This window comes from Xiphophorus hellerii, chromosome 8 (genome assembly GCF_003331165.1).
Source record: "Xiphophorus hellerii strain 12219 chromosome 8, Xiphophorus_hellerii-4.1, whole genome shotgun sequence".
Lineage (NCBI taxonomy): Eukaryota > Metazoa > Chordata > Actinopteri > Cyprinodontiformes > Poeciliidae > Xiphophorus > Xiphophorus hellerii.
Window position 1 is genome coordinate 5404725 of NC_045679.1, and position 27070 is coordinate 5431794.

Genomic DNA, 27070 nt, shown 5'->3' on the forward strand with positions numbered 1-27070 from the left:
AACAGAAGTCAGAGTCATCAGGGAACAGCCTTCAATTGATCCAGCTGTGTTACGCACAATTGATCAGAACCAGAACCAGAACCAGGCCTGTGTGTTCTATGCAGTAAGAGACTGGTGTATTCAGTGTTTCTGTGCTTTGAACCCTCATCCATTTTACTTCTATGTCAACGGTGGAGCAGGAAGTGGAAAATCCCACCTGATTAAATGTATTGACTCTGAAGCAAGCACTGCTCTGGATCATCAGATCCATCAGTAGCCTCTTCTACTGATGGAGAGGAGGCTGACATATCAAATCAAACTGTCATGTTGACTTCATTTACAGGAACAGCAGCTTTTTCTATCAATGGCTGTTTGTTACATTCACTGCTCAAACTACCCAGGAGTCTAAAACCTCCCATTCAAGGACTTGATACTCAACTAGATGAAGTCAGATTTGAGCTTTTACATGCTGAAATTATTGCTACTGATGATATTTCAGTGCTTTCAAAACCTCTTTCTGCTGATGTGGATGCAAGACTGAAAGAAAAGGAAATCACTGAGATTTTGGAGGAACGTCTGTTTCAGGGTCGTTGACGTATCAGGATTTCCATCAGGGGAAATTAAACATTTAAAAATATGTTTATCCATTGCAATTATTAGAACATTTGAAATGTTGTGCACACAGAAATTATAATTAAAAATTAAAATGAGACGTTTTCACAGGTTTTTTATCAATATGATTCGGCTGTGGTCTTAAAAAATGTCATGTGGTGCGACCGTGATTTATCTTAAAATAAAGTATTTTCCATCATTTATTAAACATTTTTTATAAGTTTAATTTTACTGAAGTTGTTTAAAAACAAAGTTTTTAATTGTCTTTGTATTTTTCTGACAATTATGACAGTTTTTCCCCAAAAATGAACCAGTTCCATTTATAATTGTCTTATATTTTTCTTCACCATTTCATCAAACTGTGTTAAAAATAAATAAACTCCAGTCACTTGAGGAAACTGTATTAGTGATTAATATTTCTGCTCCAGAAATTAGATATTCCATTTTTAGTTCAATACATTTACTTTTTAATTGGTCACCAAATGATTTATAGAATAAATGTCGGCCAGTAAACGGGTCAAAATCCTTTAAAAAATAAAAATAGTCTTACATCCAGTAACAGTACATTACAAAAAACACAAATTAAACACACCAATTTAATTCATATAAAAATTAATGCAGTAATCAACTTTGTAACAAACATTTCAAACAGATCCTCATAAAATCAGAATGTTCAGTAGATTGATTTTATTTTCTGAACTTTTTAAAGTTTTATTTTAAAAACTTAATAAAAACAGAAATGTTCAATCTCCCAAATGTAAGAACAATAATGACAATAGAATAATTCAGTTGAATTGAATTATTTTAAGCAGAACCAAGTATGATAAATAATGTAATCATTCACAAGTTCCCCAAATGTGAGCTTCTTTCAAAATGGAAAAGATTTCAATGAACTTCTAAACCATCATATTACTCCTGGGTAGAGACGCTCCCATCAGGGTTTTTCCTGCCGGTTCTGATCACCATGAGGTCCGATCACTGCCGATCACAGATACCGATCACATGGATTGGCTGTTAATGTTTGGCTTTAGGTAGAAATGCTACTATGTGATCTGACAAAATGGAGCCATAAAATCACCTCATTTAGACAAAAACATGTCCAATACTTGCAGGCTCATGGCTAATTGTTCTGGTTCTGATGGCTTGTTTCTGACCCAGTAGAGTAATTCAGCAGAACACAGGGAGGAGGCAGAGGAACTCCATTTGTTCTCTCAGATTATCTCATGTTAGGACATAGAGAAAGTTACATTAAAACTTTTTTAAAGTTTCCCCCTCAGTACCGCGTAGCGATGGTCCAACAAAGAATTATTGTGATGATTAATCAGGTTAAAAATTGGCTCATTCTGAAGATTTTTAACCATTTACACCTTTTTTATACAGTTTTATACATTAAAAGATACAAAAACAGATAATTAAATCACTTGTTAGAATATATTTACAAAGTTTTTTCCATCTATTTTTAAACTTTCTAACTTCTTTTCTTCTTTTCTATCCTTTATTTTCCGGTTTGGGTTGAATCAGGTGTGGCCCACGTTGGCGCTGTGGCGGGTCATATCCATGTTGGTTTATTCACTAAAAACAGGTTTACTTTTTGTTATCAGATTTAAATGTAAAATATAGCAGAGATGCAGCGATCAGACCTTTTCTGTCCAACACTGATCTCCAGTTTTCATTCTGCTCTGATCTTCCAGTTCCTGGGATTTTTCCTCCAAAGAGAAAAATGTTCTGCAGGTTCTGAGTTTCAGGTAGAAGTTCTGAATGAAACAGAAAATATGAAGATTTTCCCACTTTAGGCTTCAAAGCATTGACCTCTGACCTTCATGGGATGGGAATGTTTTACTTTAAATCAGGACTTTCTGAAAGGCAGAGTTGATGAAAAAATCTTTTTAATGCAAATATTTAAATTTGATCAGGAAAAGAACAGAATGAGCAGCAAATGAACCAAATGCTGAAGAAAATGTTTTTATTTAAAACACATGAAGAAAAACTGCAGCAAATTTACAAAAGGAAGATTTAATATTCAAATCTGACATGTTGAGAAAAATAGGAGCCGATAGAAACAGAAAATGATCAGTGATTGAGAAAAACTGATCAACATTTCAATGAAATCTGATGAATGAAAGGAAAAAATAAGAGAAACAACATCTTGATATTCAGTGTGAAGCTTTGACTGGAAACAGACAGGAAAACATGAGGATCCTGGAATAATCCTGGAATAATCCTGGAATAATCCCAGCTTCCATATTTAAAGGACTGGAAGAAGAAAAAGTTTCCAAGGACTCAATCAGAATTGTTTCACCAAGAAATAGATTGTAGAGACTGAACTATCTGTTCAACAGTGAGAGAGTTTCTCTGACAGGAGGAAAATCTTTAGACTCTTTAGACTCAACTCAGCACAGAAACACTGAGGAACCAGAAATGGACCAGACCCCAAATCCAGGAATCAGAGGTTCAGTGAATGTGGTGTTGAAGGTGTGGAGGAGGATCAGTGAGTCAGAGGAAACTCTGTAGAAGGACAGAATGCCAGCAGGACAGTCCACATACACTGCTACTCTGTTAGAGACAGAGGAGGAGGAGAGACGAGTTTCTATGTTATTGTGCCAGACAGTGTAACCATCATCAGAGCATCTCAGACTCCAGGAATGATTATTCCATCCAAACAAACAGTCTCTACTGTGTCCTTTCCTCCTGATTCTTCTGTAACTCACTGATATCTCAACATCTCCTCTCCACTCGACCTCCCAGTAACAGCGACCAGTCAGACCAGTTCTACACAGCAGCTGAGACCAGTTATAAAATCTGTCTGGATGATCAGGATATGACTGAAGCTCCTTTACATGTGTCACCTTCCTGTTGTCTTCAGACAGTTTGAGTTTTCTGTTCACTGTGTTTGTGTCGATGGTGAGTTGACAGGAATCTGATGGAGAGAACAAACACAATCCAGCTGCAGTTATTGATCATTTATTGACACTTTGATGATGACTCCTGAATGAGTGATGTGACAGTTTGAAGATGGTTGAATGTGAGCTGCTTTGTTGTCATGAATCAGATGAAAAACACACTTACATCTCCATGGACCTGGTGTCAAGAATCGGCCTCCAGCAGGCTCCACCCTGAAAGGAGGAGGGGGGTCAGACCATCAGTCTCTTTCAGCAGCAAACATGGACATTACATGTCTCTCAGACACACATTGTCCTCCACTGAGACAGGAACAGTCCAACATTTGGATTGCAAACTGCAGTGGATGTAGGAAGGACAGTTGGTGCTGCTGCAGCACAACTCATTTCTCCAAACACAGGAAAAGCTCCAACAGAGAGGAGAAAGGAAATCCCTCAGTAACAACCTGAAGAAACTCACTGAAGCCTAAAAGGACATCAGGAAACTAAGGAAACATTTCTGGAAGCTCAACCTGATTTAATAATCAGCATTAAAATACAATCAATCTAAACTCTGACACAACACCTGGATACCTGTTCCATCCACACTCCCACACACAGATGAAGGAATGAAACACTAAACAGCCCTGCTGCTGAAAACCTGCTGTGGCCTCACTGTAATATCCAGAAATACAAACATTAAAAAGGAGAAGCTGCATCACATTCAACAAAGAGTTCAACAAGAATCAAAGATTTGATCTCTGAGCTCAGACTCACAAACCAGGGAGAGGCTTCCATCATCACACACCTCTGACAAACACCTCCAACCTTTCAGCACTTCCTCTACCAACCAACACCACCAGGTGGCGCTGCTGCACACATTTACAATGAGACCAAGAAGAAGAAACAGCATCCTGAATCCAGCAGCTGCAGTAATGGCTTGTGAAAGAGGCTGCCTCCTCCTGACTCTAGCGCCACCTACTGGCTGTTCACCAGAGGTGGAGAAAGAACTCAAACAATGTACTGAAGTAAAAGTACAAATAAACAGACAAAAATGTTCTCTAGTAAAAGAACCACATTAACATTTTTGCTTGAGTAAAAGTAAAACAGCATGAAAAATATGTTTAATATCTGCTGAAGTTGTTTTAAAACCTGACAAACGAGCCTCATGGGAACCAATATTCTAATTTATTGAATATGACTGTAAATGTAAATATGAGATGGAGATTATTCACATTAACTCAGTAACCAGGATGTGGAGGAGTTTAACGTTACTGGGACATTCATGGCAGGAGACGCTGCGCTCCATGCGCCCCGACCGCAGTAATCAATGTTACTGCCAGTTCAGCTGCTTACAACTATTTAATTGTTTTATTTATTGCAGTCGATTTAAACTAGAAGCTTGGTAAGATTACATAAAACTTCTCTAACCTAAATCAGTTTAACACCCAAAACTCAGACAGCGTTTAGCAGCTTAACTTTCCTCGATATGTTTTTCCGATTTGATGGTGAATTTTTGAAAGCTAGCAGTTCATGATATCAGGGAGGCAAAGGCGGCACCAGAATCATTGATTACTTTCAAACTAACCAACCAATCAAAAAGCGCAAAGCGACTTGGATGTAACTTGTAACGCAACGCTTTATAGAAATGTAGTGAAGAATAAAGTACAGATACTGTAAAATGTAGTGGAGTAAAAGTTCCCACCATTAAATCTACTTACGTACAGAAACATGAAAAATGTCCTTAAGTTCAGTAACAAAGTTCTTGTCCCAACAACCAGGATCAGCTGAAGGACCTCTGCAGTCCCATGATGCTTCCTCTCCCTCTTCTAAACCATCTGATGGGCTGATATAATCCCCCTACTTTATCAATAAAATGTTTTTCTTTCTCTTATTACGATTCCATTATTTATCCTAAATGTGACGTCAGAGCTGTGGATCTGGAATCTGATTGGTCGGATGGATATTTCCCTGGTTTTCCAACATGAAGGGTCTCTGCCTTTTTCCAAGACGTTGGGAATTTTTCACAAACTTTATTGAACAATCCCAAAAGCTTTCCCAACTACTGAAAACCTAAACACATTAGTCTTTTCTTGGATCTGTCTAAAAGGTCTTATTATTGTTTTTAATTTCTACCACAGTCAACAGAGCACAATTCTACTTTTTCACCATCATTCACTGCAATTCTTCATTTCCTCTGGAAAACAAGGGATTTCCATTCTCTCCTGATTCCTTTCATTCTTTGGATCATTTTCCAGATGTCGCCCCCTGGTGGAGATCAAACTACTAAATGGATGAAACTGTTAAAATTCTCACTTTCTTTCTTTGCCTCATCAATAGTTTTCTTCACTTTTTATGTAATTTATATTTTATTAAATCCTGAAAGTTGTGAGTTTTGTTTAAAATCTAAAGTTATTTATTTTTCTCTCCCATAACTTTTAAACATCCATCTGACCAACATGGAGTTACTTTTCTTCTCATCTTTGCTTCTTGGGGCTGATTGGTCTGGAGCTCCATCAAATATTGTTTTAAAGTCCTTTCTGCCATCAGTAGATCATCATGGAAATCTAACTGAACTTCTTTTATTAATTTAGTCAGAATCCCTATTAAACTATTAAACCCATCCCACTCTTTAATTTTCCATGTGAGCCGTTCTTAGTCTGGAGAATATTCCAGAAAACTGGGTAATGATCTCTGCCTCCAGATGAGGAGTCTAAATATTTAATTATCAAATTAAACATTCAGCTTCAAACTAAATGTTTCCCAGCAGACTGACTAAAGACATTTCTCCCTCTTCCTCCTCTATCAGACCTTCTCTGCTCCTGCAGCAGGTTCCTCCATACCTGAGAGCTTCCAGTCTCCAGTGTGGATCCTTCAGTCCAGCCGACAGCAGCTTCACTCCTGAGTCTCCTGGATGATTGTAGCTCAGGTCCAACTCTTTCAGATGGGAGGGGTTGGAGGTCAGAGCTGAGGCCAGAGAAGCACAGCCTTCCTCTGAGACCAAACAGCCTGATAAGCTGCAGACACACAATTCATCACATGATGAGAACATTGAGGTAGAACCCAAGGTCTGAACTGATGGATGGTGGATGGATGGATGGATGGATGGATGGATGGATGGATGGATGGATGGATGGATGGATGGATGGATGGGTAACATGTGGAATAAATAAGAAAGCCAAGCAACTGCTGGGATCTGTAATAATGTTTCTTTTTGCTCCTAAGATGCAGCAATTTGTCAAGTGCCCAGAGTTACCTGAGAGTTTCCAGGTTGCAGTTTGGACTCTTCAGTCCAGCAGAGAGAAGCTTCACTCCTGAATCCTGCAGGTTGTTGTTACTCAGGTCCAGTTCTCTGAGACTGGAGGACTGGGAGCTGAGAACTGAGGACAGAGCTTCACAGCTTCTCTCTGAGAGGTTACAGTCACTCAGTCTGAGGAGACAGGGAGAAAAATCTGTTATTAAACAATTCTTCAAAAAATATTTTACTTTCCAGTCATTTATGTTCTGTTTTGAAAGATTGAAGGAACTATTTTATTTTGCACATATTTATGTTGCCTTTTGTTGTGAATTGGTTCGGTCTCCTTTACACATCCCCCCCAGTGAGACACTTTGAAGAGACAATGCACCAATATATAAACTGAAACATGAATATATATATATTTACCTCATCATTAGCATATTTCTATCAAAAATAACTGAATTAACAATCTGTGTCCTTACATACTTTTGTTGGAGGCTTTAACCACTGGCAGCAGCCTCAGAAGAACCTCCTCTGAAGCAGAGTATTTCTTCAGGTCAAACACATCCAGATCTTTTCCTGATGATAGTAAGATGAAGATCAGAGCTGACCACTGAGCAGGAGACAGTTTATCTGTGGATAGATTTCCTGAACTCAGAGACTGTTGGATCTCCTCCACTAGAGAACGATCATTCAGTTCATTCAGACAGTGGAACAGATTGATGCTTTTCTCTGCAGACACATTCTCATTGATCTTCTCCTTGATGTACTGAACTGTTTCCTGATTAGTTTGTGAACTACTTCCTGTCTGTGTGAGCAGACCTTTTAGGAGTCTCTGATTGGTCTGCAGTGAAAGTCCCAGGAGGAAGCGGAGGAACAAGTCCAGGTGTCCATTTGGACTCTGTAAGGCCTGGTCAACAGCTCTCTGATGGAGAACCTTTAGCTTAGGTTTATTAAATAATGAAGACTTCTGAGATCTTTCTTCCATCAAGTTGACCCCAGGTTTGATGAAGGTCCGATGAACATGAAGAGCAGCCAAAAACTCCTGAACACTCAGATGGATGAAGCAGAACACCCTGTCCAGGTACAGACCTCTCTCCTCTTTAAAGATCTGTGTGAACACTCCTGAGTACACTGAGGCTGCTCTGATATTGATGCCACACTCTGTCAGGTCTGATTCATAGAAGATCAGGTTTCCTTTCTGCAGCTGATCAAAAGCCAGTTTTCCCAGAGACTCAATCATCTTCCTGGTCTCTGGACTCCAGTGTGGATCTGTTTCAGCTCCTCCATCATACTTGACCTTCTTCACTTTGGTCTGAACCACCAGGAAGTGGATGTACATCTCAGTCAGGGTTCTGGGCAGCTCTCCTCCCTCTCTGGTCTCCAACACATCCTCCAGAACTGTAGCAGTGATCCAGCAGAAGACTGGGATGTGGCACATGATGTGGAGGCTTCGTGATGTCTTCATCTGGGAGATGATCCTGCTGGCCTGTTTCTCATCTCTGAATCTCTTCCTGAAGTACTCCTCCTTCTGTGGGTCATTGAACCCTCTGACCTCTGTTACCATGCCAACACACTGAGGAGGGATCTGATTGGCTGCTGCAGGTCGTGTGGTTATCCAGAGGAGAGCAGAGGGAAGCAGTTTCCCCCTGATGAGGTTTGTCAGCAGAATGTCCACTGAGGTGGACTCTGTAGCATCAGTTAGGATCTTCTTGTTGTGGAAGTCCAGAGGAAGTCGACTCTCATCCAGACCATCAAAGATGAACAGAACCTGGAAGTGTTCAAAGCTGCAGATTTCTTTGGTTTCACTAAAGAAATGATGAACAAGTTCCACCAAGCTGAACTTTTTCTCCTTCAGCACATTCAGCTCTCTGAACGTGAATGGAAATATGAACTGGATGTTCTGGTGTGCTTTGTCTTCAGCCCAGTCCAGAGTGAACTTCTGTGTTAGGACTGTTTTCCCAATGCCAGCCACTCCCTTTGTCATCACTGTTCTGATTGGTTGATCTCTTCCAGGTGGGACTTTAAAGATGTCTTCTTGTCTGATTGTGGTTTCTGGTCTGTGTGGTTTCCTGGATGCTGTTTCAATCTGTCTGACCTCATGTTCATCATTGACCTCTCCAGTCCCTCCCTCTGTGATGTAGAGCTCTGTGTAGATCTGGTTCAGAAGGGTTGGACTTCCTGCTTTAGCAATCCCCTCAAACACAGACTGGAACTTCTTCTTCAGACCAGATTTAAGTTGATGTTGACAAACTGCAGCAAGATGTTCTAAAATAAGACAAAAAGTAAAATCAAGAACTAAATAAAATCAGATTCTCAAGACGTTTTGCATAAATGTGATTCCATCTCTTCAAATTTCAGTAAATGTGTGATTTATCCATCAGGTTAAACCTTTGAAGAAATCCTCTTACTGCTCTCCAGATGGTCAGCCAGCTCCTCCTGCTTCATCCTCCGCAGGAAGTTCAGTGTGATCTTCATCACTGCCTCTCTGCTGCTCCTCCTCTGCTCTTCATCTTCATCCTCACCTTTCAACACCTTATCATCATCTTTCTGACTCTTTGAGCATTCTGGGTAATCTGGACTCAGAATCTTATGGATCTTCTTCAGTTCTTTCTTCACAAAAGTGACAATATTGTCCTCCAGCGTCTAGAATAGAATAATAGATGAAGGAAACATCAGACTGAAATCATGGAGCCAAACACCAGATGGATGTTTGACAGACTGACACTCCTCTGGTCTTCAAAGTGCAGCATGGAGATGACTGTGAACAGAATGCTTGGAAAAGTTGTTGTTCATGTACAGACCATAAATATGGAGTCCAGCTGTGTTTGATGCTTCTGGGCAGACGGACAACTGGGAACCTCTGAGCTCTGCTGGTCCACTCTGTGGAGGAACCAGGAACAATTAGGAAGTCAGGAAATATTCATCCAGCAGCATTCAGAGATGAAATCACCAAGACTTTCACATTAAATGTACTTGAAGCAGAAAAACGGAGCATCATATGAACAAAATGGAGTGAAGTTAAAAAGAGAAAGATGAACTACAAGGATGAAGAGCAGTAACACCAAAATCACACAGAAGACATTTTAAAAGGTTGATGCTGAACTTGGACTTCAAACAGTCCAAACTGTCATTAGATCTGATGCTGGTGGAGACAGTTTCCCAGAGCTTGGGGACAGTGGAAGTGAAGGCTCTGTCCACACAGGTCTACAGGACAGTGTGGGACAACCATGAGGTTCTGATGACTAGATCTGAGGTGATGTGGACATGGAGGAGGTGTGAGATATGTGAGTGTGTGTCCATGTGGGGTCCTCTTTGTCTTTCAGCATTAATCTGTGTTTAATCAGACTTACAGACTAATCCAAATATAAACCTAGAAATGAAATTGGTACAATTATGTTTTGTTATCATTCTTACATTAGTAGTTTTACTAAATTGTTTTTCATTTAAACGTTTAGTGTTCTCACCACAGAGAGGAGGAATTTGTTAAACTGTGTGAAAGACAAAACTTGCTTTTTCCCTTAACCTTGAACATGTTTTCTGCAGCTTTTCCCCCATCTACTATCAGAAATTTACTTCTGCCTTTGTGTTTCTGTGTTAATATTAATATGATTAAATAAGTGAGTCTGTTTCATTTGGAAAAATTAAGTTGATGCTAAACAGAAGAAAATGCAGTTAAATGTTTGTGGGTCAAAGGTCATGTCAACATGATAGTTTCTGTGTCTTGATTGAAAAGTGAGTTCATTATGGGTCATTTTTGTCCCCGTTATTCATCAGCAGTAATTGGGTGATTCTCTGAATTCGATACATTTTGGCGTCTCAGATTACTTAAAAATATACCACAATAAATTGTGTTTTTGATCACTGCATCTATTGAAAGACTCTTTAAACCTCCAGGAAAATATGTCTCCCCACCTTATTCATGAAATCCCAAACAGTATTAAGAATTTCTTTGTTACTTAGGTTGCTTTAAATTCAACCCCATAACAGGACAATTTCATTCCTCTATGAGTAAAACTCTATGTTACATCCCCAAGGCAGTCTAGGGGTTTTGGAGGGGGGCTGTAACAATAGATAAACCAGGGGAAAATGAAGAGACAAAAACCAGGAGGGTAAAGTTAAAGGGTTTATTCTTTAAGTGGGATCGGAAGTTTCTAGTAGACAAATCCTCCATCACAGCACCACAAACTGCAGCACACACGCTTCCCAATTGGCCAAGAGGCCCTGAAAGTCAGTTTCACAGCTAGCCTTATACTCTGCTAATCAAGAGGCAGAGTGAAACCAGCTGGGCCTGCTTAACCCGCGGGAGCTCAGCAGCAACCTGAATTGGGGGGGGAAATCCTACATGCAGCCACCACTGCATGTAACACTCTATAACATAATTAAACTAATTCTTCCAGTTCCTTTTAGATGACCTCACCCTTGATATTAATGTATATCTTATTTGATTTTGAATCATAATAATTAGACTGATAAGTAGAATATGGCAACTTGATGTAAAAGCTCTTTTCATAAATCATAAAAATATACTTTAAAATAAACAGTAAATCAGGCTTTTTTATTGTTTTTGAATCATTCTTTAAACTTTGCATAGAATCCAGCAAATATTAGTCTAATATTTGCTGTTATTATGAAAAAAATCATAACAATGTATCAAGTAACGTGGTTGAACCCATTGTAAGATTTTTACTAAAAGTTGCCATAAGTCCACATTAGCTAGGTTATGGAGCAACATATGATATGATGAAAACAATAAATTAATATGTGTTTCAAAGATCATTCTTTACTTTTTCCCAAACAACAATAATTATCATTTACATGCCTAAAAGTGTTGAAAGTTGAGCTTGACAATGACAATGTTTGGATAAAAAATAATAAAATATCAGTAAGAAACTATATTAACACTAAAATCTCTTTACAGTGTGAGTGGGAAAAAACGTAAGTGATGTCACTTCCAGGGTGCTGAGGAAATTGGACTGAACCATTATTTATAAAAAGGAGGGATTGGTCTGCTGTTACAGGGTTAAACAAAAGAGAGATAGATAGATTTTTATTGTCATTGTCACAAGGACAACGAAATTTAAAAGGTGCCATCAGTCAGTGCATATGCTTAAAAACAAAAAATAACTGTCTCACAATTCACACACATTTAGCAAAGATGCATTGTCAGATTTATTTCCTTCAGTATCCTTGCAATAGCGATAATAAAGAAATAACATTTTCTACATAATCACATTTGTTCCCTTAACTGCTGGTATGAGTTTTATATCAATAGGATGATATTTGAGAAAAATAGAGGGGGCATGCATATTTTGGCAGGCTAATGACAGGCTTTGCCAAAAAATGCATCCCCTGCTAAAATGGAGAAATAAAGAGCTATGAGTGGAATAACTTTTTCTACATAATCACATTTGTTCTCTTAACTACTGATATTAGTTTTATATCAATATTATAATATTTGGGAAAAATAGAGAGGGCATGCATATTTTGGCAGGCTAATAATAGGCTTTGCCAAAAAATGCATCCCCTGCTAAAATGGAGAAATAAAGAGTTAAGAGGGATTTTTACCTTTTCTACGTAATGACACTTGTTCTCTGAGCTACTTCTGTAAGTTTCATATCAACAGGACAATAGAAAGGGGATACAAATATTGGCAGGCTCAGAAATTAAAATACATCCCCCCTACATTAATAGACTAGACAGTAAAGGATGATATAAAATGTTCTACATAACGGGCTTCTGTTTTGTAATGCTTTAAGCCATTGTGTTAAAAGAAAAATCGGGGAATTTCAAACCATCTGCGGAGAACATTTTCATCAGACGCTGACTGAAAAACGTTCGACTCATATGTTTCAATAAAGCTGTAAAAACCGTATTTATTTCAATTAATCTGCGAAATAAAACCCGCCGTTTTATGGCTTACATGGTTAAGAAACGTGATAATGTTACGAATATCTTCAAAAATTTCCTCTTCGGTCATATTTCAGTCCGTTTTCTCATCAATATGCGAGAGTTTAGAGCGATGCGCGCTCCCGCGACAGGGCATGCATTTCTCGGCATAGCACCGGCCCTGCAGCACCGCTTCTGCCTTCTCTCTCTACGCCGCCGATGCTTCCTCCCTGCTGCGATGGTAATCCACGGCGCGCCGGGGCTCCTCGCTATGTCCCCCGGAATATTGAACAAGCGTTGAAAATCAGCTGTAACATCTAGTTCGTAGCGGGCAACGATCGTCAGGAGACCGTCCCGACTGTATATTTTGTTTGTCCGACATGACGGAACACAAAAGCACACAAGCAGCCAAACAGCATCAACCGAGAGAGCAATGAGCCGCTGCAACTGCGTGCGCCGCCAACTGGAGGGACATGATTAAAAAGTGATATTTTATAAATAATTCATGTATTTTTCTTCATATTTCTTTTATTTAGATTAAAGTATACCTAAAATGTTTAAAGTGGTACAAATAAGTTGCAGTTACTGGTTAGTTAATTTGTTTTATATTCAGTGAAAAATTAACATTGGTCAGTGGGGACATGCTCATTTGGCTGATCTCTACGCTTCAACAACCCATCAAATCTTTCAAAACATAATTATTAAAATATATTTGCACGTTATATTACCAATAAACATGGATATTTCCATTACTTGAGTTTTCTTTAAAAATGTGGGTTGCATTATATGAAAATATTTGAGATAAACCTGTGAGACACAAAATGCACTGAATTCAGAGAATGACCCAGTTGCTTATTTATGGTGTCAGTTAGAGACCATCTGGTTCTGAAAGATATCCACATGAGATATTTATTATCTTAACTGTGTAAATGGTTAATAATCCACTATGTTGGATGATGTTTGAACCACAGAGATGAAACTTTAATCATAAAATTAATTTATAAAAGCCTTTTTTCTTTCAGCATTACTCTGTCTGGAAAATAAATTACATTTAGATTTAGAGAACAATCCAAATATCAATCTAGAAATTAAACTCACTTCTGACTTTTGTGTTTGTGTGTTAAATTAATATTGGATGGTCATAATAACAGATATAAACTGAACAGTTACAGCAGTTAGAAACAGCTCACCTCTCTGATGGTGGAGATCCAGGAGATTTAAAGAAAATGATCACATCCTTTGACCAGTTGCTCTTAAAGGACACACAGCTAGGTTCTGGTTCTGGTTCTGGTTTGCGTCTCTGATGGATCCTGAAAGAAACATGATGATTAAAACTTAATCAGCAAAGAGGAGCAGCAGCAGCTTCATCACCACGTCTGTTCTGGCCTGATATAGTGAACGCTGTGTGAAAAGGGCTGTGGACAGTTAGAGGTGGTGACCTCACCTCTGACCTTTGCTCTGGCTCTCATCTTCCCCACACAGAGTGGTTTTAGAGGGAGGGACTCCCTCCTCTCTGTCCTCACACTGATCCATGCTGCTGAATTCGCATCAGCTCACACACACTTTCTACCTTCACCTGCAGAGGAAACACACATCATTCATCTGCACATCAACTCTGATCATCCTTTACATCATTAGAGCTGGGAAAAGATCAGCTGCTCCTCCTCTGATTGGCTCTTCTTCTCTGCTTCATATCAGTGTCAGGTGAATGCAGTCAGACAGCAGAGCGGCAGAGGAAGCTGCCATCAGCTGCTGCACTTCTACTATCAGTCCACTAGATGGAGACATGGAGCAACATTTACATTCACTGATTCAACCTGAACAACAGGAAGTATTTTAGTTAGTTAATAATTAAACTCTACAAGTGGATTATCTTCTCTATCAAATATTAACTATTTAATAATCCGACTGAATTAAACATATTTTAAAAATAACATTATTTTATTTTGAAAGGAAGCAACAGGACTGTCTGACTTTAATGGTGGAGACCAGAGTTTGATTCCTGGAAATAAAACCAAGAATCAGTTTGTTCAGAGAAGAAAATAAATAAAACCAGCTGTTCAGCAGAGAACTTCAAACAGCAGATTTTAGTTTTTTAGCTGAAATCAGAAGTGAACATTTTCTCCAAACATCAGAGAGCAGAAACAAGCAGGAATATCCTGATGACAAAGTTCAAGTAGGAAACAAAGCAAACTTACAGTTTGTTCAAATTATCCAAAGAGTTGATGAAGAATATCTGAACAACAAGCTGAGACCCAACAGAACCACGGTAGATCCAGAGTGGTGCCACAAATAAACAGGTTAGTTTGAACTGAAAGTGTTATGAGGAGAAATGAGCCCAGACTGGTCTGACTGGTCAGACTGACTGGGAGTCAGAGGAAAGTTATTCTGTTGACGTCTGAAGACAGAATCACTTCTCATAAATCTGGATCCGCTGTTATTCTGCTGATCCAGGTTCTGTTCAACTCCAACAGAACCAGAACCTTTTTTAACTTGGAACCAACTGAACTCTTCATTAGTGGGGGTTTGTCTCCCTCTGCTGGTGAAACTCTTACCTGCATATTGTCTGGTTATTAATAACAGATTAAGTGATTTTTAAATGATCCAAATACAGCTCTTGAAAAAATTAAGAATCCTCTTAAAATGACCAGTTTCTCTGATTTTACTTTTTATACATCAATGTTTGAGTAAAATGAACATTGTTTTTTTTCTATGTGTCGGAGTTATTTATCTATTTTCAGTTAAAATTTAGATTATTTAGTTCATTTTTATTTGTTTATATTCTAGTTGATTTATAGTTAGAATTTTTGTTTAATTTGTTATTTTAAATAGGTTCTTTGGTTAGTAATTCACTTAATTAGTTAATTAATTTCAGTTTGGGAAGTGGGTGTCTCACCGTATAAATAGGTCTTAGGCAGGCAAGTACAGAGGGGGGGAGCGAGGGGGGCTTGAGCCCCTTCCCTTTTTGAGTTTTTTAAAAATTTTTTATTTTTAATTTGTATGTCAGAAGGCCTGTTTGTGCCCCTCAGCCATAATATTTAGCTAAATATAATAGTTTAGTAAAAATAAACTAGTCTGGCTGCCCTCAGTCTAATAATGACTCTCAGAGCCTCCATGTTGTTCAGACTCCGGGTCCATGGTGAGGAGGAGGAGGATCTGTGTCCTCTAACTATCAAATTATGGGCAAGAATATTTTTTCATCCACTGGTTTGTGAATAAAAACGTAGGTCTGATGTTGACGTTAGAAAAACTGTTTCTATTTATATTTTCATAATCGTCCTTGCAATAGCGGGACAAAACCCGCCTCGCCACTAAACTCAGAAATGCTGCAGAGAAACTTCTGACTTTAACTTCATCATTCTGCTAAAGGCCCGGTTCGCTACAGGCAGCTTGAGTCGGTCCACCGACAGATAGAAAGAATATCTGTCTTTATATCAGACATCCTGATATAAGACACGGTACCGACTGTCACCGCGAGTCGCGACGCAGATCAAAGCCCCGGTACCACCTGATACCACCTGATACCACCTGGTACCACCTGGTACCACCTGGTACCACCCGGTACCACCTGCTCTCTGTTCGCTCTGCTTCTCCTTAACGTTTCTACCAGGCGGGTTAAAGCCGCTGCTGACAGGATCTGGGCTGGAGGTTCTGGGCTGTAAATAGAAGTTACTGCAGAACCTCAAGTGTTAAAGGAAGATTCGGCCCATTTAGAGTCACAAAATAAACATCAGAGAAAAAACTGTAGCAATAATTAGAGCTGCAGCAAAAAGCCAAACATGTCACAATGAAAAGAATCAAAATGTCCACAAAGCATCAGGGGACTGACAGGGGCCACCGGGGGATTCCAGGTAGATTCCAGGTGGATTCCAGGTAGATTCCAGGTGGATCAGTCTGCAGCCAGATTGTTCTAGAGGTTAAATAAATATTATTAGGGCTTAATTAGTAGAATGGCAGCAATTTTGCTTATTTCATAACTTCATAACCTTTGACCTTCTCTCCTCTGGTCTGTTTAACAGCTACAGTCTCAGATCAGCTCAGCCCTCCAGGACTGTCAGCAGCAGAAACAGAAACTTTATACCTGTTGGGGAAAATATAGATTATATTTGCTTTGCATTTCCCCACATGATGGCAATGATACAGTAGGATCCAGTTAGATTCTTGATTAATATGGGTTGTTGCTATGTTGTTGTACGGAGTTTTTGTTCAATGTGCCATTTTTTAAATTTGAGCCCCTGCCCCTCCATAGGTCTCTGCACGGCCCTGCTCATCGGCAACAAGCACCAAACTGTCATGTCTCTCATGAATAACCGAGAGTTTTTTTGTTTTTCTGCCAGGTAGAGAGAAATATGGGAATGTGAGATGAGAAAACGTTAGACCAACTGCCAATGATTTAACAGGAACTAAAAGGAAATCTTAAATATGAGATCAAAAAATGGACAAATGGGTAAATGTTCTTCCTGCACCTGGATTGTCTCCGTTTGTGATATTTATCACAACATTCTTGCAGTAAAACATTTGTCCACCTCAACTCTGACCTGCCTTTCAGAACCCAAACTCAGTGCTACAGTACTCCGTTTTCTCAAAGTTACCCTGACATCCTAGTTCATTTCTTCAAGTCTCCCTTTATGCTCAGTCCTGTAAATAAGACAATAAAAGCAACAGCTTACTATCTGCAACATATAAAAAGTTATAAAGCAATACAGAAGATGTGTATTTTCTGAAATGTAGCAGAGAAGTTTTACAGATTCCTTCCATATACATGATGTTTATTGCTATATAAATACAAAAAAAGCATATTTGAGTGAGTTCTGGTAAAATTGTACTGTACAGAGTAAGTGCCACATTCAATGCTCAGATTTATCTGGATTTCTTTGTTACTTTGGAACCAAGTATGAGTTTGTGTTACTTGTTTGCATTAGCAGCTTGGTGTTGGAGTTCGTTATCGTTGGCCAATGGGTTATGTTTTTACCAGTGGAGTGATTGTACATAGTTTTGCTCTCTTTTTTCTGAACACTTAAAATGCAAACTTCTGTGTGTTTTTCTGCACTTGTTAAATTTGTTTGTTTGAACAAGTTGAGGAAAAAGGTGCTGAACTTGCAGGAGATTTTGATGTGGAAACATTTCCAGCAGACCTTAAAATGCACAAGGAAGAGCAGTTTACAGGAACATGTGGGAAACGGATTTTCTCTGTTACCGTAATTATTATAATAAAACTTGAATTGTTGAATATATGAAACCAAGTGAAACAATTAATTTAAAGTATTGCAAAAAAATAAAGTAAGGTTTATTCTTTATGTTTAAATGAAACAAAAAACAGTGACTAAGATGATATTTGGAGGAGCTAAGATAAGATGTTAAATCTACAAACACTGTACCAAATATCAAACATGGCAGTGGCAGCATCATTCTGTGGGTCTGTTTTTCTGCCACTTTCATCCACTTTTACAAAGTGGATGAAATAATAAAGGATGATGCTTTTATATTCTTTAATATTACCTCAGCGAAGTTCCCAAATTGTGATTTAAAACACTCATAACCTTTGCATAAAGCTTACTGATGTCAAGCTTGAAGAAGCATCCTTACCTGAAACCTAATAGAAATATGTGCACAATGTTTCAAAAGCAGTTCTGTTTAAATAAATAAATAAAGGTCCGGGTTTACCTCCAATGTATTTTTCCTTGCACATTTCATTTTGTTTCTCTGTATGTTCACTTAATCTTAATGTTTTTTATTTGTTTATATCACAGTTTAAAAGGTTTACTGTACCTGGAATCAGCATGTTTTAAAACATGTATTGGTGCTTTAAGAGGACAATGATCTCACACACACTTCTAAAGTGGTTTTGATATTAATACTTTACATAAGCAATAAGCTCTTGGAGAGCCATGAACTCTGATACTGAAAATATGCCGTTGTTTAATATGCCAGTGACGTTTACATTGGAATAAACCTATGTTGTCATCTGTACACGTTACCAGGCAACACCAGTTACCTTCAGGTGTCGTATGTTTCGTACAGCTGACAGTGTTGGACTGACCTGTTCCTGTTATTTTTACTAAATGACTAAAATGTCTGAAATATAGTCAAGTGTTTTTTATTTCACATTTTGTTACAATAAAACCACAAACTTCATAGCATTTTATTTGGAAATTTATATAATAGACCAACTAAAGTTGGTGATTTTATACTTTTTTTTACTAGGAAACATAAAAAAATGTGTTATGCATTTTTGTATTCAGGCTCTTTAATACGTATATGATCCATGCATCTTAACTGTGAATAATAAATGTTAATCACTTATTTCTTTATTTTGGGAACTTGGTGTCAAAGCAATTTTCTGACTTTTCTTGCATGTCATTAAAAGTATTTGATTGGAAATGGTTTTAAATTTTTCATACAGGCATAAATAAGTAAATGTTTCATGTTTTATCTCTAAACTTTACCTTCAGTATAAATTATGTTTCGCCTTTAATTTCCACTTCTGCCTTAATGTTAAAGAGAGTTGCTGGTGTTACAGGAGCATGTTTTCTATAAGTTTATTCTGCCTTTTCAGCTCCACCAGCACGCATGAAACTTTTGGTGCAATTTGACGCACATTAAAAATAAATGGTATGGTGAAGTTTTAATGATTTAAAAACATTTAAAATTGCATCCAGCCAGAGCCAGGGAGACGATCTGTACTTGGAAAGCTTTTGTTCATTTGAGCTTGGATCAAAGGTAAATGTTTCATACAGGGGGAAAAAACGTGATTTATAATTTATAAGGAAGTTGTGATTCATGCTGTGCTTTTATAATGTTTTCTACCACTTTGTCAGCTCTGAATCTCATGTTTTATGCCTATTTTTAACCTTTTTCTTATTCAGAGCACTTTGAAATGAAAGTTACAATCTTTCTGTAACTTTTACACCGTTAAACTTGCTATAGTAACTGTTTATTCTTGCAAGGAGTCTGTTTTTAAGCTGCATTTGAGATGTACAAAATTAATAAGTAATAATTAGGTGCATTTTAAAATTGGTGTCTGAATTTTCTGGTTAGTTTTCTTAGTATGTATCATATTTCTATATATCTTTATCCTGATATATATTGATACTGTTTACTGGTGGTTATATGAGTGTAATTTATTCAGGATTAAACTATATTAGTTGTTCTACCTTGTGCTTGTCTTTATTGATCTGTATTGTTCCTATAGTCATAATCCTGCTCTAGGAAGATGTTAAGATGTTCTGGTAAAGTTGTTTCATTCCCCAAATGACATATTTATGTTGCATTTAGCAAACAGAAATTGTTTTGGTTATCCTAACTTAATGACTTAATGTTTGAAAATGGCAACAACTTTTTATACAGTTTGTAAATATCTGGTTTCTACTGTACACTATCTATGGGTGAGTAAAAACCCAAATAACTCAAGATGTGGATCAGAAAAATCTGCCATGAATAGATCAAATTTGGTCTCAATGAATGTCAAAAAGCCCAAAAAACATTTATTTAGACCAGAATTAATCACTTTATTTTGTACATTTAACATGATGCTACCATTATAAAGAATATTCCTTCAGAGTTAAAGAATTTCTGCTATTTTTTCTTTCAGTAAGTCTCTCCATGAGGATTAAAATATTGCAGCAGAGTTTCTGACAGGAGTTAGAAAGACGTCAGTACGCGCAGTCCCAAAGATCTTATACAATCTTATTTCAGCACTGCACATTGAATTAAATCCCCAAAAGCAGGACTGGAACCAGAACCCTCAAGTTTTTGCCTCTTATAGAACCAGCTTCAAGTTTAGATGGGAAGATATGAGCTTTGCTTCTAATTTTGCTCTAAAATTGTTCCCCAAAGCTGCTCTGTGTTCTCTCAGTGTGCCTTACTGCAGCCATTTCTGTGTTTATACTCACCCTCATACTGTTGGCTCTGTTTTTCTCTTCTTTCTTCCTGTGCCCTCTCTGCAACTGGTCCAAACAGACGGCGGCATCTTGGTTTTTTGGCTCACTTTCTGTGAGAAGTTTTAACTTTAGGGATGAAGTGAGAGCTAAACCAGGAATAGATCATTACAAGGTAAAAGACATAATCTATACCCAAGTTTTTAAGCACACGCTTTATGCATGAGGCCCCTGAGCTCCATGTTGGCTAATGATGGCTAACTGTTTTCCTTACAGTACGACGGTTTCCGTGTAGCAAATGAAAACATACATTGAGGTAAGACAGCTTGGTTTATTGTACTGCACTGAAATGTTTAATTTGTACATTTTACTTGTGGTTTTGGGTCGGCTGTAGTTTTTGGTCTTTGCTGTTGTTGACGTGTGATGCTAACTGAGCAAGTATTTGCTGATTTTAGGGGATTAAAATGGCTGAAAGCAGATTTTTAACGCAGTACTTTGATTTTATAATACAGGCATGTAAATAACGAATGCTTTGAAACATTTTCACGTTATGTTTTAACCTCAAACTGAAATGTTTGTCTTGGGATTTTATGTGATAGAGAAACAATGTAACACATAATTGTTGTGAGGTGGAAGAAAAGTAAAATAATGCTGTTGTTTTTTAATTATTTCGTTTTTGTTGTGTATAAATAATCTGAAAAGTGTGTTGTGCATTTAGTTCAAATGGTTTCCAGGCATGCATAAATATGGAAAAACAAAGCAAAAATACAAAAATATATTTTTCTTTATTTCTGTCCATCCTTTCATTCTAGTGTCTGCCCTTCTTTCTCGTTTGTATTTTAACTTTTCTTCCTCTCTTCTTCCCTATGTGCCTTCACTGATTTTCTTTCATGTTTTTTTGTTAGAAAAATGTGCAGCAACCTTGTTGACAGTTTAAAGTTTTTAGCTTCCTCTTTTCTTAGTCTTGCAAAGCTCTGTCCAATATTTCAATAAAATATATTTCAGTTTGTGGCTTTAAAGATTTGAATCTCCAGTCACTTGAGGAAACTGTATTAGTGATTAATATTTCTGCTCCAGAAATTAGATATTCCATTTTTAGTTCAATACATTTACTTTTTAATTGGTCACCAAATGATTTATAGAATAAATGTCGGCCAGTAAATGGGTTTAAAAAATAAAAATATTATTATATCCAATAACAGTACATTACAAAAAACACAAATTAAACACACCAATTTAATTCACATCAAAATTAATGCAGTAATCAACTTTGTAACAAACATTTCAAACAGATCCTCATAAAATCAGAATGTTCAGTAGATTGATTTTATTTTCTGAACTTTTTAAAGTTTTATTTTAAAAACTGAATAAAAACAGAAATGTTCAATCTCCCAAATGTAAGAACAATAATGACAATAGAATAATTCAGTTGAATTGAATTATTTTAAGCAGAACCAAGTATGATAAATAATGTAATCATTCACAAGTTCCCCAAATGTGAGCTTCTTTCAAAACGGAAAAGATTTCAATGAACTTCTAAACCATCATATTACTCCTGGGTAGAGACGCTCCCATCAGGGTTTTTCCTGCCGGTTCTGATCACCATGAGGTCCGATCACTGCCGATCACAGATACCGATCACATGGATTGGCTGTTAATGTTTGGCTTCAGGTAGAAATGCTACTATGTGATCTGGCAAAATGGAGCCATAAAATCACCTCATTTAGACAAAAACATGTCCAATACTTGCAGGCTCATGGCTAATTGTTCTGGTTCTGATGGCTTGTTTCTGACCCAGTAGAGTAATTCAGCAGAACACAGGGAGGAGGCAGAGGAACTCCATTTGTTCTCTCAGATTATCTCATGTTAGGACATAGAGAAAGTTACATTAAAACTTTTTTAAAGTTTCCTCCTCAGTACCGCGTAGCGATGGTCCAACAAAGAATTATTGTGATGATTAATCAGGTTAAAAATTGGCTCATTCTGAAGATTTTTAACCATTTACACCTTTTTTATACAGTTTTATACATTAAAAGATACAAAAATAAACAGATAATTAAATCACTTGTTAGAATATATTTACAAAGTTTTTTCCATCTATTTTTAAACTTTCTAACTTCTTTTCTGCAGTTCCAGGGTGAGTCTTTCTTCATGACTCTTTAAGGAATGAGAAGCTCAGCTCAATGTTTTTATCCAACCTTGTTATTAATCAGTGAAATAAGTTGGAGGAGAGACGTTTGGTTCCTGTTGCAGCTCAGTGTTAATCTGGTTAATCTGAGAGATGAGCTCCAGTCTAACACTGCAGTGAGGATTAAAACCGGCCAGACAAGGTGAGGGACGGAGGAGAGGTCACCATCAGGAAGTTTGAACCTCTGCAACAAACTGCATTTTAATCACAACCAGCTGCTGATTTTACTGGGTTTTGCTTTTTCCACTTAAATCCTTTATTTTCCGGTTTGGGTTGAATCAGGTGTGGCCCACGTTGGCGCTGTGGCGGGTCATATCCATGTTGGTTTATTCACTAAAAACAGGTTTACTTTTTGTTATCAGATTTAAATGTAAAATATAGCAGAGATGCAGCGATCAGACCTTTTCTGTCCAACACTGATCTCCAGTTTTCATTCTGCTCTGATCTTCCAGTTCCTGGGATTTTTCCTCCAAAGAGAAAAATGTTCTGCAGGTTCTGAGTTTCAGGTAGAAGTTCTGAATGAAACAGAAAATATGAAGATTTTCCCACTTTAGGCTTCAAAGCATTGACCTCTGACCTTCATGGGATGGGAATGTTTTACTTTAAATCAGGACTTTCTGAAAGGCAGAGTTGATGAAAAAATCTTTTTAATGCAAATATTTAAATTTGAACAGGAAAAGAACAGAATGAGCAGCAAATGAACCAAATTCAGAAGAAAATGTTTTTATTTAAAACACATGAAGAAAAACTGCAGCAAATTTACAAAAGGAAGATTTAATATTCAAATCTGACATGTTGAGAAAAATAGGAGCCGATAGAAACAGAATCCTGGAATAATCCTGGAATAATCCTGGAATAATCCCAGCTTCCATATTTAAAGGACTGGAAGAAGAAAAAGTTTCCAAGGACTCAATCAGAATTGTTTCACCAGGAAATAGATTGTAGAGACTGAACTATCTGTTCAACAGTGAGAGAGTTTCTCTGACAGGAGGAAAATCTTTAGACTCTTTAGACTCAACTCAGCACAGAAACACTGAGGAACCAGAACTGAACCAGAACCACAATCCAGGAATCAGAGGTTCAGTGAATGTGGTGTTGAAGGTGTGGAGGAGGATCAGTGAGTCAGAGGAAACTCTGTAGAAGGACAGAATGCCAGCAGGACAGTCCACATACACTGCTACTCTGTTGGAGACAGAGGAGGAGGAGAGACGAGTTTTTATCTTATTGTGACAGACAGAGTAACCATAATCAGAGCATCTCAGACTCCAGGAATGATCATTTCTTCCAAACAAACAGTCTCCACTGTTTCCTTTCCTCCTGATTCTTCTGTAACTCACTGATATATAAACTATTCCTCTCCGCTCGACCTCCCAGTAACAGCGACCAGTCAGACCAGTTCTACACAGCAGCTGAGACCAGTAATCAAATCTGTCTGGATGATCAGGATATGACTGAAGCTCTTCCACAAATGTCACCTTCCTGTTGTCTTTAGACAGTTTGAGTTTTCTGCTCACTGTGTTTGTGTCGATGGTGAGTTGACAGGAATCTGATGGAGAGAACAAACACAATCCAGCTGCAGTTATTGATCATTTATTGACACTTTGATGATGACTCCTGAATGAGTGATGTGACAGTTTGAAGATGGTTGAATGTGAGCTGCTTTGTTGTCATGAATCAGATGAAAAACACACTTACATCTCCATAGACCTGGTGTCAAGAATCGGCCTCCAGCAGGCTCCACCCTGAAAGGAGGAGGGGGGTCTGACCATCAGTCTCTTTCAGCAGCAAACATGGACATTACATGTCTCTCAGACACACATTGTCCTCCACTGAGACAGGAACAGTCCAACATTTGGATTGCAAACTGCAGTGGATGTAGGAAGGACAGTTGGTGCTGCTGCAGCACAACTCATTTCTCCAAACACAGGAAAAGCTCCAACAGAGAGGAGAAAGGAAATCCCTCAGTAACAACCTGAAGAAACTCACTGAAGCCTAAAAGGACATCAGGAAACTAAGGAAACATTTCTGGAAGCTCAACCTGATTTAATAATCAGCATTAAAATACAATCAATCTAAACTCTGACACAACACCTGGATACCTGTTCCATCCACACTCCCACACACAGATGAAGGAATGAAACACTAAACAGCCCTGCTGCTGAAAACCTGCTGTGGCCTCACTGTAATATCCAGAAATACAAACATTAAAAAGGAGAAGCTGCATCACATTCAACAAAGAGTTCAACAAGAATCAAAGATTTGATCTCTGAGCTCAGACTCACAAACCAGGGAGAGGCTTCCATCATCACACACCTCTGACAAACACCTCCAACCTTTCAGCACTTCCTCTACCAACCAACACCACCAGGTGGCGCTGCTGTAAAGCTTTGTAAATGTGTGCATTTACAATGAGACCAAGAAGAAGCAGCAGCATCCTGAATCCAGCAGCTGCAGTAATGGCTTGTGAAAGTGTCCAAGGAGCATCTGGAACCAGAACCAGCAGATCCAACAGTCCAGAGAGTCTTTGTTTGCATCTTTCCTCTCAGATTTCCAAGCTGCTCTGAGAGGGAAATGACATCATCATTCTACTGATGATGTCGCATCTGGAGTCTCTCGTTCGTCCCCGACCGCAGTAATCAATGTTACTGCCAGTTCAGCTGCTTACAACTATTTAATTGTTTTATTTATTGCAGTCGATTTAAACTAGAAGCTTGGTAAGATTACATAAAACTTCTCTAACCTAAATCAGTTTAACACCAAAAACTCAGACAGCGTTTAGCAGCTTAACTTTCCTCGATATGTTTTTCAGATTTGATGGTGAATTTTTGAAAGCTAGCAGTTCATGATATCAGGGAGGCAAAGGCGGCACCAGAACCATTGATTACTTTCAAACTAACCAACAAATCAAAAAGCGCAAAGCGACTTGGATGTAACTTGTAACGCAACGCTTTATAGAAATGTAGTGAAGTAGAAAGTACAGATACTGTAAAATGTAGTGGAGTAAAAGTTCCCACCATTAAATCTACTTACGTACAGAAACATGAAAAATGTCCTTAAGTTCAGTAACAAAGTTCTTGTCCCAACAACCAGGATCAGGTGAAGGACCTCTGCAGTCCCATGATGCTTCCTCTCCCTCTTCTAAACCATCTGATGGGCTGATATCATCCCTCTACTTTATCAATAAAATGTTTTTCTTTCTCTTATTACGATTCCATTATTTATCCTAAATGTGACGTCAGAGCTGTGGATCTGGAATCTGATTGGTCGGATGGATATTTCCCTGGTTTTCCAACATGAAGGGTCTCTGCCTTTTTCCAAGACGTTGGGAATTTTTCCCAAACTTTATTGAACAATCCCAAAAGCTTTCCCAACTACTGAAAACCTAAACACATTAGTCTTTTCTTGGATCTGTCTAAAAGGTCTTATTATTGTTTTTTCATTTCTACCACAGTCAACAGAGCACAATTCTACTTTTTCACCATCATTCACTGCAATTCTTCATTTCCTCTGGAAAACAAGGGATTTCCATTCTCTCCTGATTCCTTTCATTCTTTGGATCATTTTCCAGATGTCGCCCCCTGGTGGAGATCAAACTACTAAATGGATGAAACTGTTAAAATTCTCACTTTCTTTCTTTGCCTCATGAATAGTTTTCTTCACTTTTTATGTAATTTATATTTTATTAAATCCTGAAAGTTGTGAGTTTTGTTTAAAATCTAAAGTTCTTTATTTTTCTCTCCCATAACTTTTAAACATCCATCTGACCAACATGGAGTTACTTTTCTTCTCATCTTCGCTTCTTGGGGCTGATTGGTCTGGAGCTCCATCAAATATTGTTTTAAAGTCCTTTCTGCCATCAGTAGATCATCATGGAAATCTAACTGAACTTCTTTTATTAATTTAGTCAGAGTCCCTATTAAACTATTAAACCCATCCCACTCTTTAATTTTCCTTGTGAGCCGTTCTTAGTCTGGAGAATATTCCAGAAAACTGGGTAATGATCTCTGCCTCCAGATGAGGCGTCTAAATATTTAATGATCAAATTAAACATTCAGCTTCAAACTAAATGTTTCCAGCAGACTGACTAAAGACATTTCTCCCTCTTCCTCCTCTATCAGACCTTCTCTGCTCCTGCAGCAGGTTCCTCCATACCTGAGAGCTTCCAGTCTCCAGTGTGGATCCTTCAGTCCAGCCGACAGCAGCTTCACTCCTGAGTCTCCTGGATGATTGTAGCTCAGGTCCAACTCTTTCAGATGGGAGGGGTTGGAGGTCAGAGCTGAGGCCAGGGAAGCACAGCCTTCCTCTGAGACCAAACAGCCTGATAAGCTGCAGACACACAATTCATCACATGATGAGTAAATGAGAACATTGAGGTAGAACCCAAGGTCTGAACTGACTGACTGACTGACTG

The 27070-nt window shown here is 38.1% G+C and overlaps 2 protein-coding genes and 1 long non-coding RNA gene across 3 annotated transcripts in view; 1 reads left to right on the forward strand and 2 right to left on the reverse strand.

The window, feature by feature from the left end:
• The window catches only part of LOC116724470 (NACHT, LRR and PYD domains-containing protein 3-like), a 53575-nt gene extending 38527 nt beyond the window's left edge, over window positions 1-15048 (reverse strand). The window contains exon 1 of the mRNA XM_032570188.1: window positions 14793-15048. The gene's annotated coding sequence lies outside the window, so the exon portion shown is untranslated. The remainder of the gene's footprint in view (window positions 1-14792) is intronic.
• LOC116724451 (NLR family CARD domain-containing protein 3-like) overlaps window positions 2904-27070 on the reverse strand; it is a 42984-nt gene continuing 18817 nt past the window's right edge. The window contains exons 8-10 of the mRNA XM_032570169.1: window positions 26812-26985; window positions 24355-24401; window positions 2904-3508 (exon numbers count right to left, since the gene is read on the reverse strand). Coding sequence (XP_032426060.1) covers window positions 2982-3508; window positions 24355-24401; window positions 26812-26985 — 748 coding nt within the window. The 3' untranslated portion in view covers window positions 2904-2981. The remainder of the gene's footprint in view (window positions 3509-24354; window positions 24402-26811; window positions 26986-27070) is intronic.
• LOC116724665 (uncharacterized) lies at window positions 18055-26821 on the forward strand. The gene is made up of 4 exons (XR_004340221.1): window positions 18055-19314; window positions 20554-20646; window positions 20748-20787; window positions 26778-26821. It is a non-coding gene; the product is annotated as an uncharacterized LOC116724665 (long non-coding RNA).